Source organism: Dipteris shenzhenensis, chromosome 32 (genome assembly GCF_047967505.1).
Source record: "Dipteris shenzhenensis isolate YYH24624 ecotype China chromosome 32, Dip_SZ_1.0, whole genome shotgun sequence".
NCBI classification, from domain to species: Eukaryota; Viridiplantae; Streptophyta; class Polypodiopsida; order Gleicheniales; family Dipteridaceae; genus Dipteris; species Dipteris shenzhenensis.
Genome location: NC_141627.1, coordinates 38,734,350 through 38,747,746, shown reverse-complemented (window position 1 = coordinate 38,747,746; position 13,397 = coordinate 38,734,350). Strand labels below are relative to the sequence as shown.

Genomic DNA, 13,397 nt, shown 5'->3' with positions numbered 1-13,397 from the left:
AAAGGACATCATCTTCAAGAATTTTATCCTTGCGTACAGACATAGCCAAGAACTTAGGTTGGGAAACTTTGACATGGGTGGAGGGAGAAGGATTATTGGAGTGAGTAGGGGTGTAGGCAATTCCCCTAGATGTGGCTTCAACTGCCCATCTTGAATAATTTATTAAAAAGCAAGGAGCTAATAATAGTACATCTAAAGACATCCCTTGACCACAATTAGAGGGATTCAATACAAGTCCACAAGTTTGAAATAATCCATACCCTCATCTAAAATGAAATTAAATGAATTAGCCCCACGGCTTACTATGCATAATTTACAATATTGACCCATGGCCATTTTCAACCATTTGATATTCTCCTCAATCAGTATGTCTTCACCTGGGTATCCAATTCAAAAATCTATACTCAAGCCATCGATTTGTGTTAGTGAGAATCAATTGATGGATCGTCAACATAATTAATCTCAACTCATTTCTTCATATACAAACATCAAAAGACACAGCGAGCTCAAGCGATAGCGTGGCTGCTACACAGCGCAGGCCCCGAGCAGACATGTCCCCAGTGGTGGGCCAAGGGTGGGTGAGTGTGAATCCAGGAAGCAGAGAAAGTCTTCCATGGGTGCGAGGGGATTCACGTGAGAGGATGGGAAAAGGTGACAAGTGGCAAGCGAGACGTTGAGAGGTGATGTAAGGATCCACGTGGATCCTTTGCTCTTCTTGCCTACCATTACCTTGAGCAATTTATTATTCTTAGGAGGAGCTGCAGAGGAGAGAGAGCTAGTAGAACCATGGCCTCCCCCCTCGTCACCCTCCACCACCTCGCATTGCCTCTCGCTCTTCCCTTCTGCTATAGCTCACCTTCTTCCCCTCCCATTCTCAATGGATTCCTCCTTGCCAGCAGTGCTTTGCAACATTCACCACTTGACACTGGACGGATGATCTTGCCCATGGAGGAACGAACTCGTACAAGACGCCTGCCTTTTTGCACGTCCGTTGACGTCCAGAATGCATCGAAGGAGCAATGGCAGGATAGCCAGACAGTGCGCATTCATTATCACCGGTATCTAGTATTTTCATTGGCTGCTAGCTCGTCTCTGTTTACTGTCTTGTGATATCCTAAACGTCCTAATAACGGGGTAGAGGCGCTTCGACTTTCTTGTAATAGCATTATACTTTCTTACATTATAATTAAACCATTTGATAGTAGCATTACACTTCCTTACATTCTAATTAAACAATACAACATTGGGAGGCTTTAATCCGCCTTTATTTTGAGGCAAGACTCTTTCCGATTCGTTAGGAGCTCAGATGGGCTGGTATGTATTTTGTTGATCAAGGCACTCATTCTATAAATGACACTTAAGGAAGTACTTAAGGCAAATGGCAAGTAGTTATGGATGTCAAGTTTGTTTAGAAGGCCTTCCTACCGGCGGCCACTTATCTATTGTGCCTTAACGTCTCAATATGGAAGGACGAGGAATGATCGCTTTAGCTGTTTGGATAACTTAAATTGTAATCTTCATTATCTGTGAAGTTACATCTTTGGGACGTTCATTAGTTTAATTTTCTTATGTTAGTAAGTTTTCATTAAATCCTTTTTTATCTTCCGCAAATATATGAATGCAGCATGAGCTTGGTTTGGCAATGCCAAGCAACTAATTATATATCTTCTCCATCAATGGGGCTGATTAGGAAACCACGATATTTGTGAAACTCAGCAACATGTGTTGCTAGCTCATCTTTCGCATCTGCTAATATTACCCATGCTAAGGTCAGTAAGCTGTGTTTCATCCATGGTGCCTCAATAGTTTATCGATGCACTTTCATGAGGATAGCATCCTAAGAGGGGTTGGATTGGTTTTTGTGGGGGCTATGTGTCCATAATTTGCTTTTCCTGGATGATCTCTTTGTTTCCTGAGTCTAGCTTCTCATCTTTTTATTTGGTTACAGCTTACATCCGCAATAACAAACCTCTCAATATAGGTCTCGGTGGGTTGAAACATTAGTGCCTCCCCAAAAAAATTTCCCAGCTTGCCCCGGCTCCTTGATGTGTGCTTGAAGATCCCAATTTTCAGTATGACAGTCTGGAATCAGTCCACATTTTCTGAGAACCTTTCCACGACTTGGGAAAGTTGTTGGATTAGATAAGGTCAATAGTGTCTAACTATGGAGTCAGCACGTGTGTGAGATGTACTTCCTTTTTCCCTTCATGGTGGTTGACCACAAAGTAGGACTCATCTTGACCCCTTAAGTTGGAACTTTGCATAGTGCCAAGCATAAAATAACACTCAGAATCCTACAAAGCACCAAGTCTCCAAGGTCTGTTTCAACCCATCTATAAAATGCGCCATCTGTAAACTGATACGGAAAACACCTGTGGGTATACACATGCTGTATTGGTCCTTTGGATGCCCGATCTCCACCTAAGGGTTTCAACTAGTTCCACATCTTCCAGGCTCTATTGCCCATAGACCTTGCTGTTCATACTCCTCTGTAAGTCTCTCTTGCCGCAAAACATGTCTTCTTTACCTATACTACTACAGCAACGTACTTGCTGCCCTTGACCCGTAGACACTACTCGTTTTCTTTGCACATAAATCTGCCTACAGTCTGCTTTTTCAAGACCAGCATGAACAATCTTTAGACATTGATCTTTCGTCTATCATGATTTGTTAGTAAACAGCAGCTTAAAAAAAGAAAGAAAGAGGGGTAAACAGCAGCTTGAAAAGCAGTGATTTGAAAAGAATGGACACTGGCAGTCCACACCTCTATCCAGCTAAGAGGATAAGCTGATGTCTGGGCAGTGCTTCCCTTTTGAGAGTGGTTTATTGTATTTCTACTTCGCAACAGATCAAGATATCATTCTTAGTGGGTTCCCTCTAGTTGGTTGCCATAGCATGCATACGTTTTCCTTTGTTTTTTGCACTCTTTTATTACTATTCATTATTATTCTTTGTATTATGCAATACATTGTTGCACTCTCTTCATTTGGATTGGGCCTTGTAATGGCCCATGGGCATGAGAACGGCGAGTTCTTCTCACACGCTTGCACATGCTTATTAACTAAGTGCAGGAGGGTCGGTGCTGATTGGAATTAGAAGAAAAACCCCATGTGCATCCATGGGATCCACTATACATTCATATAAGCTCCTGCTCACAACAGTGCTAACTACTACTTTATTAATTGTGGCCTTGACAACTACCAAGTGGAGGCTGCTAAGGTTGGAAGAGAGGTTGCTGCTGAAGATTAAGCTGCGGTGAGGCTGAATGTTAGACTGAAACTCTCCACAAGTCATCTTGGTCAGCTTGGTGAATGGCTGGTGTCAATCAGGTCGGCCAAAAGTCAACAAAAATGTCAAGTCTACATTTTCTACCTGTTTTGTCTTCTGCTGCTGCTGCTGTCCTAGATCTCTCTCTCTCGACTCTCTCGACTGCTCTATGTCTGGATGTACATGATTCGAATCTACATGTGACTGGTTGACCTGTATGGCGGCCTTAGTGGTGCTTTGGTCTGCAGGCTGTTTTAGATAGATGTCAATGAGCCTATAGATTCCTGTGACATCCCCTTTTACTGAAGTGAACCACATTCCAAGACCTGTTAAACCGACTTTGGAACCTCAAACTGACCATCAGCGATGGATGTCGGAATGGTGGCATTTGACAGCTTGCATGGGATTGGGACTTGAGGTCTGCCTTTGGCAGGAGTGGCAGGACTCCAGTGCTCCACTCCTTCCCCTTCTCCTTCATCCAGAACTCTCCATCATTGAATAGGATAATGCTCACCTTTTCCTTCTACTGTGACTGTGCGCCATGCAAACTGCAAGTCGCAACATAACCAGACTCATGGAGAAACCTTAGCTGCCTTTCTTCCCCTCACCAAAATCAGCACCATCTCCATCACCAATCGTGGGAGCCCCTCCCATGCCGTCGATTCCCATTAATGCTAGTTGCTTGCATTCTTTCTCACTGGATGCCTTCGTTGCCTCCCCTGTTGCTAAGTTTTTGAGGTCATCATGAGGTGCAAACTATGCTTGGATCTGAAGAAAATCTTGTAGGTGGCAAAGCTTTGCTATTTTGGCAGATGCAGGTCAAGACAATGCCTCTTGTTGTGGCCGTATGACTGGCAATGGTTACAGAGACACTCTTGTTGTGTCTCTACTTTCTGTCAGCATTGAGGAAAGTGCCATACTTTCTATTTGCTGCCCCTCTTCTTTTTGAAGTGTTGCTGGACTGTGTAGCCCTTGTGCCTGTGGAGTCCTAATACTTCTTACTGAGAGTGGATTTAGGTCCTTGACCTTAGCTCACGAGCTTCTGAGTGACCTCATATGTCATCGCAGGGGGTTTCCATTTTCCGAGCAAAAACCACCGAGTGACGAGTGGAGAAAAGGTGGGAGGGGTCAAAATATATGGGCTCAAGTCATTTTTGGGGAGCAAAAAATTCCCAATTATTTCAAGGAATATGTAACTAAATATGAAATATTGATGAACAGAGATAGATATAAATATGCCTTTATATAATTTACATATATAATGTCCAAATGGCCACTTATTTTATGACTTTCAAATATCCTTTTTTTTCCTTTCACCATTGGTTGGATCATGAAATTTTGAGCAAATATCCTCTTTACAGCTCCTCGGGATGAGCTAAGAAAAATATGTAACGTCTTTTAAATAGACCCTCTGAGTATATTTTGCTAGAAGAATATGGCTTGAAGAGCTTGCCCCAACACTATTCCGCCGGCGGAATACCCTTGGAGAGCCTACAAAGAATGCATCATAACTTTTGCTCCTTAGCTCAGATTGAGGAGCTGTAAAAAGGAAAAATATTCAAAATTTCATGATCTATGCAATGATAGGCCTAAAATTATAATTTGTATAGGTGTAGAAGAGATAAATTGGAAATTTCAAGATGCATATGAGAGTTACAACTTTTTCCTAATTCATATTATGGTAGGAAGGAGTTCAGTAGAGACTACATTTCCTTAAAAGTACCAGGTTTGAAGAATTGGAAATATTTTGAAAATACCTCCCTTGACTTTTCATATTTGATAATGTATTAGAGATTAATTTATGATCGATAATAATGGCTTCAATTATGAGATTTTCAATATCCTTTTCCTACTCATCCAAGGAATATGGTATACATTGTTACATGAGAGCTTCTCAATACTTCAAATATGGGATTGCTAAAGCTAAGGGAATTAATTACCATAATCCTCAAAAGAGAGTATGGTAGGGAGGGATTTATAGGAGTTTCTAAAGTGTTCACTATTTTTTCATATCTAAATGATGCTCTCTAAAATGAGGGTTATAATGATAAACAAGTAAGTATATGGTTCCATAAATGAGAAATTAAGAAAGAATTGTATATTCCTTTGAGAAATATAATAGCATGGTTGGTGTCAAACATTATCGCTCGGACTTTTCTGCTCGTAGGTTTTTACTCGGAAAATGTGCACATCCTGTCATCGCATAGGTCCTTTGGCTTGAGCTTTGGACATTTATTGAATATTTGATTTGATGCCATAGAGAAATTTGTTGACTTCCCTTTCTACGTCCTCACAATTGCATTGCCACTTGCATGGAGTGGCTCACATAGTGGTGTCTGACTCATAGGGGCTCCAAGTCATCTCAAGGAATTGAGTCTATAGTTGGTTCATTATTGTGGTGGCAAGCATTGCGCATGGTTGTCGCTGATGAAGTCCTCTGCTTCATATCTAGCAATCTCGAGGTCTACATCATAATGATTAGTACGTCATTGTGCCATCGGCTGACTGCTAGTGCATTGAAACTAGAATGAGCTTCTTGTCATCTTTTGTATGGATGGCAAGAAAATGGCTCTCAAACTAATTGAGCCAAGAGCTGAGAACTAAAAGATCAGTCTTCCTAGCATGCCTTTCAAAATGAATGAAGACTTAAGTCAAAGGTTGGATTGGTGCAATCATCTCTGATACCTTGGTTTTGATTAGGAATAGAAGCAACTCTCACTCCTTAGCTTCTTTGGCTTCCCTAGTAATGCCCATCTTTCTTCTTTGGCCTGACCCTCTTATGAGGGAAGGTGTCTCCTTTTGCATGATGCTGCCATTTGAAGTTTTTGTTGGAGTGATGGCATAGTGATCTTTCTGAAGTGTGTCATCACCGTGCACTATCTTGGGTTCTACTGAATCTCCTACTGAGCCTGAAAGGAGGGGAGCCATAAAGATGGTACATGTGGTAGAAGACACCCAAGGTGTTGTTGTGCTGCCACTTCCCACTTCCAATGCTACTCCTCACAATCTCAGCAGGGCATAAGAGTTTTGATACTTTGATACCAATGTAAAGGGCATGAGAACTAAGGCTTTTTCTTTTAAGCTTTTGACAATACTATATAAGTGAGTGTGGGAGCACGGATGCTAACTGAAACAAAAGAGAATCCCATATGCATACATTAAAACCACTGTTGTGGATATCTATTAAAAGATTTGGAAACAATACAAAGGTATTCAACAATCCATGAGGTGCTGACAAAAAGTGCTGTCTATCCTGCAGTGGGCCTTGCTCATTGCCTAGGGTGCCCTGTGTTAGAAACCAAGAGAGTGAGAGAGCAGGAAGCAAGTGAGCTGAACGTAGTGCTTGCAATAGAAGAAGTGACTGATACAAGAAGTGGGATGGGTTTTGTTTAAGTGACAAAACCTTATCCTTCACTAACCATAGTTAGTGAACTAACCGTGGTTAGGGGAAAAAACCTCTAAATGAGGGAAAAGTGCCCCGAACCTACTTATTACATTACATTGGTCACTGCTGAATTATAATAATAATTCTAACACCCCCCTGCAGTGCCAATGCCATGTACAAGGAAATGATCAATCACCAAAAGGAGATAAGTTCAGGGCACTGCGAAATGCCTCAAACTTTTTACGTGAAAGTGCTTTCTTTGGTGAAGATGTCTGCAACATTGTCATGTGTTGACACATAGATCATACTGATCTCTCATAGACATCTAGAGGGACACTTCTATTTCTTAAGTGAACAGTAGCTTTGAATTTTCATCAATCCAAGTATGTGACCACGATACCTCCTCTACCGTCAGGCCATCTAGGTTGTTTTCCAGATGCTCTTTTGTAAGAGACGATGTAGATGGCCCATAGACCTCAGGATCCAGTTTGCTCGCATGCAACTTCTCTCTGACATAATGATAGTGAACCTCAATGTGCTTCGTGCGAGCATGAAACACAGAATTCTTTGCCACTGCTATAGCACTCTGACTATCAGTGAGAATCGGAGAAGGACCCTCCAATGAAAGATGAAGATCAGCAAATAAACGACGCAGCCAAACACATTCAACTGTCACTGTGAAAGCTGTCCTGTACTCAGCTTCACATGAGGAGGTAGCCATTGTAGATTGTTTCTTGCTCAACCAAGAAATGCAAGCATGTCCTAGAAAGAAACAATTCCCACTGGTAGACTGCCTAGTATCATAGTCTCCAGCCCAATCTGAGTCACTGTAAGCATGCATATGCAAGTCACCCCCCCTTGGAAACATCAAGCCAAAAGACTTTGTACCTTGCAAGTAACAGAAGATGCGTTTTACAGCCTGCCAATGCATAATCTTTGGGCTGTGCATATACCTGTTCACCTGAGAAACTGAAAACTGAATATCAGGTCGTGTATTGCAGAGATAAATGAGGCATCCAACAGCTTGAGTATAGACTGTGACATCAATTGATTCACCCGCATCATGCATTGTAAGCTTCAGCCCCGGCTCCATGGGAGTGGACATAGGCTTGCAATCATGCATGTTGAATCTGTCCAAGAGCTTTTGAACATACTTGGACTGAGACATAACAATGCCACGTTTCTCTTGAATAAATTGGATCCCTAAAAGAAATGTAACAAGCCCAAGTCTGACATATCAAATGTAGCTTTCAATTGGGCCTTGAAATCTGCAATTGCTTCCTCATTTGATCTGGTGAGCAGCATGTCATCTACATCAATAATCATGACCAGAATATCCCCCCCATCCTTCTTGATGTAGAGGGTGCTCTCAGTTGGACTATTGTGCAGCCCCTTGCTGGTTAGAAAGGCATTAATTTTGGCATACCATGCATGTGGGGCTTGTTTCAGCCCATACAAAGCTTTATTCAGCTTGCATACCTGAAGTGCATTTTCTGAAATTTCAAAGCCCGGAGGTTGTTTGACATAAACCTCTTCCAACAAGTCTCCATTAAGGAAAGCTGTTTTAATGTCCAACTGATGAACATTCCATTCAAAATTTGTAGCCATGGCTATAACTGACCTGATGGTTGTCATCCTAGATGTAGGAGCAAAAGTCTCCTCATAATCTATGCCCTTTTTCTGAGCATATCCTTTTGCAACCAGCCTTGCCTTGTACCGATCAATGGACCCATTTGGTTTTCTTTTGACTTTGAAAACCCACCGTGTAGCTATGGCATTCTTACCTGGTGGCAAATCCACAACATCCCAAGTCTGATTTTTATGAATGGACTGCAACTCATCGTGCATGGCATTCATCCAATGCACATTATCTTTTGCTTCTTCAAATGTCTCAGGCTCCTCCTCATCAAGAAGAGTACTTGCATAAGCTGATTCAACTGAATGAGCTCCCTCCATGTGCCTTACTGCACTACGAGTTCTGCCAGGCAATGGAGCTTCAAGCCTACTCTCCCTGAGAGTCTGAAGCAACCAATGCGGGACTGTTTTGGCTGCGTGTATCTCTTGAATTTCTTGCCTGACAACTTCATCCACACCCTGAGGTTGTACCAATTCAGCTGGGGGCTGAATCTGTACTTGTGGAGCTGGCGGAGGTTGCTGTAAATTCTGATTTTCAGCGGGGGAACGAAATGCTATAGGAAGAATTCCCTCAAACACATCATCTGAAGAGGCCGGAATCTGAAATTCAGCATTTGTATATGCAGAATTTTCAGAGAATATGACATCTCTACTGACAAAAATCTTGCGTGTAGCAGGATTGTAGAGACGATAGCCTTTGCTTTGTGAACTATATCCCACAAAAATACATTTTAGTGCCTTATCTGACAACTTGTGTCTGAACTCCACAGGCACGTGGGCATATGCGACACAACCAAAAACTCTGAAGTGGTCCACTGAAGGCTTTCTCCCATGCCATGCCTCATAGGGAGTGATTGTCTTCAAAGCCTTTGTAGGAGCCCGATTTAAAATATAGTTGGCACACATGAGGCCTTCCAGCCAAAACCTGTGAGGCAACTTCTTACTTGTGAGCATGCATCTATCCATTTCCATGGTGGTGCGATTCTTCCGCTCAGCTTTGCCATTCTGTTGAGGTGTAAACCAAGAGAGTGAGAGAGCAAGAAGCAAGTGAGCTGAACGTAGTGCTTGCAATAGAAGAAGTGACTGATACAAGAAGTGGGATGGGTTTTGTCTAAGTGACAAAACCTTATCCTTCACTAACCATAGTTAGTGAACTAACTGTGGTTAGGGGGAGGGAAAAGTGCCCCTAACCTACTTATTACATTACATTGGTCACTGCTGAATTATAATAATAATTTTAACACCCTGGAGCTGGTTCCAACAACCAGTGTGGAGGATTATACAGCCAACAGATGTCTCAATCTGTGAAAACGTAGAAGAAACCTGCAGGCCATATTTTTTCAGACTCTCACCTTTCATGAATCATCCCTCTTCCTAGAATCCTTTATGTCTTGCTCCCAAATGACTCACAGGGTGCAAAAAGTAAGCTAACTCCTACTCTATTACTTGTGGCCTTGGCAATCACTAAGAACTGTGACTGATCCTCAATGAAGAGTGTACATACAACACATGGCTGTCCCTTAATGAAGAGGCTGAAGATGGCTGGCTGTGGAAGTAGGGAGGGCTGAAGCCCTCATGGCTGCCTGGCTGCAAAAGCCACGGAGGCTAGGAGAGGGGTGCTGCTGAAGAGCCTGAAGACTGCCAATGCATATAAGGAGGGAATGTAGCTGCTTTTACAAGTTGAAGCCTCCACAAGGTGGCCTAGTTGGCTTGGTCAATGCTGGCATTGAGCAGCCCAGCCAAAATTCAATGTGTTGTCTTTTTTATGACAAGGTTGACTCTGCATTTCTGTCCTGTTTTGTCGTTTGCTGCTTCTGCAATGCCGACTGTGGTACTGCTGTCCCAGATCTACCTGTTGGTGCTCTAGTTCTTTTGTGCATGATTAAGATTTACATGTGGCTGTGGCTGATCTGCCTCTTCGCAGTATGGAATGCTGCCGTAGGTCTTCAGGCTGTTGTGGACAGATGGCCACGGGCCTACCCCGATGTCCCTGCAGGCCTAGTCCTTGTGTTTCCCCATTGCTGTCTCCAAAAAATTCCTATCAACGTTTATTTACCGTTTGATGTTTTTGGTTATGAAATCGTCCATTAAATTTTTGACTCTATTTTTCTGCATTCAAGCCCCATCATTTTTGTGCCCTACTCAATCCTTTTTCCTTTTTACTCATACTGGAAATTTGCGGATCCAAGATGGTGGGTTAACCGTGGGTCAAGGTAGCACTCAACTACCTTGACGTACGCATCCAGAACTGCTTGCAGGTTGGGCTAATGAAATAACTAGTAAGTTTGTTTTGTTGTTAATCTCATAGACAATTTTGTGACCTTCTTATTGGAGGGATGGTAGCTTAGGGGCAATCTCTGCCCTGAGCTACCACAAGATATATCAGCCTTAGAGACAATTTTTCTGAGCAGCACGGTCAAGCAGATTCAAGTAATCACTATGCGAGACAGTTCATGTAGCTGGTTATCCAACCCGAAAAGGGGAATCTAGGCCTCAGACAAGTTTGTTCACGAGTTGGAGTGACATGAATGGTATGTACAAGGTCACATTTGAGGTCACCCAAAATTTTGAGTTGATGCACAAGGGTGGAGGAGCTGAGGACCATAACAAGCCTGGAAGGACTCACACCGGTGACAACAACAAGCCTGGAAGAGGTGATGGACATTTTGGAAGACTCTTTAATCTAAAGGAAACAGAGGCAGGTCAAAGATTGTCTTTGTTACCACTGCCCAAAGTAGACCACAACAAGAGGCCACTGCCCACGATAATGGGAGTGGCTAAATCTCAACTAAAGAGTTTCAGTCAACTTCACCATTGGTTTGTGCAACCAGTTTTGTTTGGTTTGTCTGCCCCTGTGAAGTCAGTAGAACCAATTCAATATGCGCGACTAGCTCCAGTTGAATTGGTCTCTGTGCCATGCACTGTGTAGTCGAATTGGTCTCTGTGCCATGCACTGTGTGGAGAATGCAAAGTTTGTTTCTCTTTGATGCGGGTTGCACACAGGATTTGATCTTTGACCATTTAGTAGTCAAACCGACACATGACTCACAGAAGAGGAATCAAGTTGCTTGGCGCATGAGGTCACGCTCAGCAACCAGCCCATATCCAGGGGAGACTTTGAGATATTGAGCTCTGCCTTGGTGGAATGACAGAGACCTTGGTGGAATGACAGAGAAATGGACTACTCTAGGGGCTGAATGTGTCATTCTTGGAGTGCATTGGCAGAGCACAGATTGATCAGAAGGATTGAATAGCATCAGCAAGAGAGTCCAAGGTGCTTAGGGATAACCAAGTATAAGTGGGTAGCAGGCATGTACATGTATTGTCTTTCTTTCTAGAGATATATAGAAGGCCAAGTTCAAGTAGGATTTGGAGCTGTACAAGACTCATCAAGCAAACAGAAGCGTAGTTTTGCAGGTAATGATTGAGGTTGTTTTGGTAGGATCAGGGTATTTACATGTTTCATAGGTCCAAGGTGTCGAACAGATCAGAATGCTCAAAAGAGTCTGTCTGTTCAGTCATAGAATACACTGTACAGCTAACGCCATAACCCAATTCCCTTTTTCAATGTCCATCTTTTTTAATTTCCCTCAGCCTTTTACTTATACTGTGTTTTCCTATTTTCTTTGGTTGCATCTGTTTTCAAACGGGAATATTAGAGGACCTTGTAGAGAAAAATTAAAAAGTATGTTTTCTATCTCTCGCTGCAAGGGCTTAACTCAGTGCTATTTGTCCTTTAACAGAAGGGATGGAAAATATGAATATTGGGGATTGCATATTTGGGGAGATACGGAAGTTTCAACGTCATGGCAAAGTCCTCTTCTTCCAACTGGGTCAGACGATTTTGGTATGTGTTGGGATGTCAGTGTAAAGTGCAATGGCATTGTGGGCTTTGTCATACACAATGGCGACATCAAGGTCAAAGTGCTGATCTCTGTTTTATTTTTTTTCCAATGTTAAGGAGTCGTCTTTTTCAAAAAAAGGGAGGCACAGATATTTGATGCGTTTTCTGCGTATCTAGAAGATGCATCTCTAAAGTGGTTGGATTATGCCTGGTTTTTCACTTGCAGGATTGTGCTAACTCCATATCAAGCTCAACACCTCGAGAATTATGGGTGGTCTCAGAAAACAATGAACTTTTCACAGAGAGTCCAGACCTGACCTGCATGCTGAAGGTGTAAAACAGACCCATTTAATTTTCATTTCTCATTCCACAATACACATTTGAATACAGGGAACATCTAATATCATAGAGAAGACCATTGCTTAATTTTTTAGGAGAGGGGGGCGATAAGTTCAAATTTCTAATTCTTAAAGATCTAGGTTGAGCCACACAGAGTCATGTTCACTGCTAAGTATGCTTGCTGATAATATTGTCTTAGGGGGTAAAGTTCATTGATGTTTATGTACGTTCTCATGAAATTGCTTGACATATATCTGTTAGACCTAGACCCTGGTATGGCCTTGTAGGCCTAGGACAGTTAGTCCTTGTTAGGCTTCAGTCCTTTTAGGACTTTTAGTCCTAACCTAGTCTTACACTTAGGCTAGCTATTGTCTGCCTTGTACTTTCATTTTGACAATTCCTGCAATGTATGTACTGTCCGTATCTGATGTTGTCTCCTACTCCTTGCATCCCAACAGTGCTATCACAGCAGGTTCAACTCTGCATCTGCCCCCGACATCCTCAGCCTGGTTGATTCGACCATTTGCCACTGCCACCGCCTCTGCTACTGGTCGACCCTGTTCAGATTTAGGCCACACTCGAAACTTGCTGGGTCACCTTCTATCAGGCCTATTACTGTCCTTTCCTGCTGTGCTGCCGCTGCCCTTCTGCTGTTCTGGCTGCCGCCTCTACTCAGGACTAGTCCGAACCCGTTGCTGCACCGCCTTGCTCTAGAGAGGCACATGACCAGAATGAGCTCGAGACTTGCTGCTGTGCCACCATCTACAGCAGAAATTGCGCCCATTTCCAGCGAAAGAAGCCGCCATCTTACTGTTTGTTCACTGCTGCAGGCAGATTTGCATGAAATTCAGTGTACCACCACGTTTTTGACAGGTTTCACTCGCCCCGAGGCTGATTTCAACCTGCATTACAGTCTAGGCAGCTAGT

At 42.8% G+C, this 13,397-nt stretch overlaps 1 protein-coding gene across 1 annotated transcript in view; it reads left to right on the top strand.

Annotated features, from left to right (window-relative positions):
- Window positions 1–757: 757 nt before the first annotated feature.
- LDA (limit dextrinase) overlaps window positions 758–13,397 on the top strand; it is a 215,739-nt gene continuing 203,099 nt past the window's right edge. Inside the window, exons 1-3 of the mRNA XM_087370761.1 lie at window positions 758–1,058; window positions 12,031–12,205; window positions 12,358–12,462. Of these exons, the coding sequence (XP_087226887.1) occupies window positions 787–1,058; window positions 12,031–12,205; window positions 12,358–12,462 (552 nt within the window). The 5' untranslated portion in view covers window positions 758–786. The remainder of the gene's footprint in view (window positions 1,059–12,030; window positions 12,206–12,357; window positions 12,463–13,397) is intronic.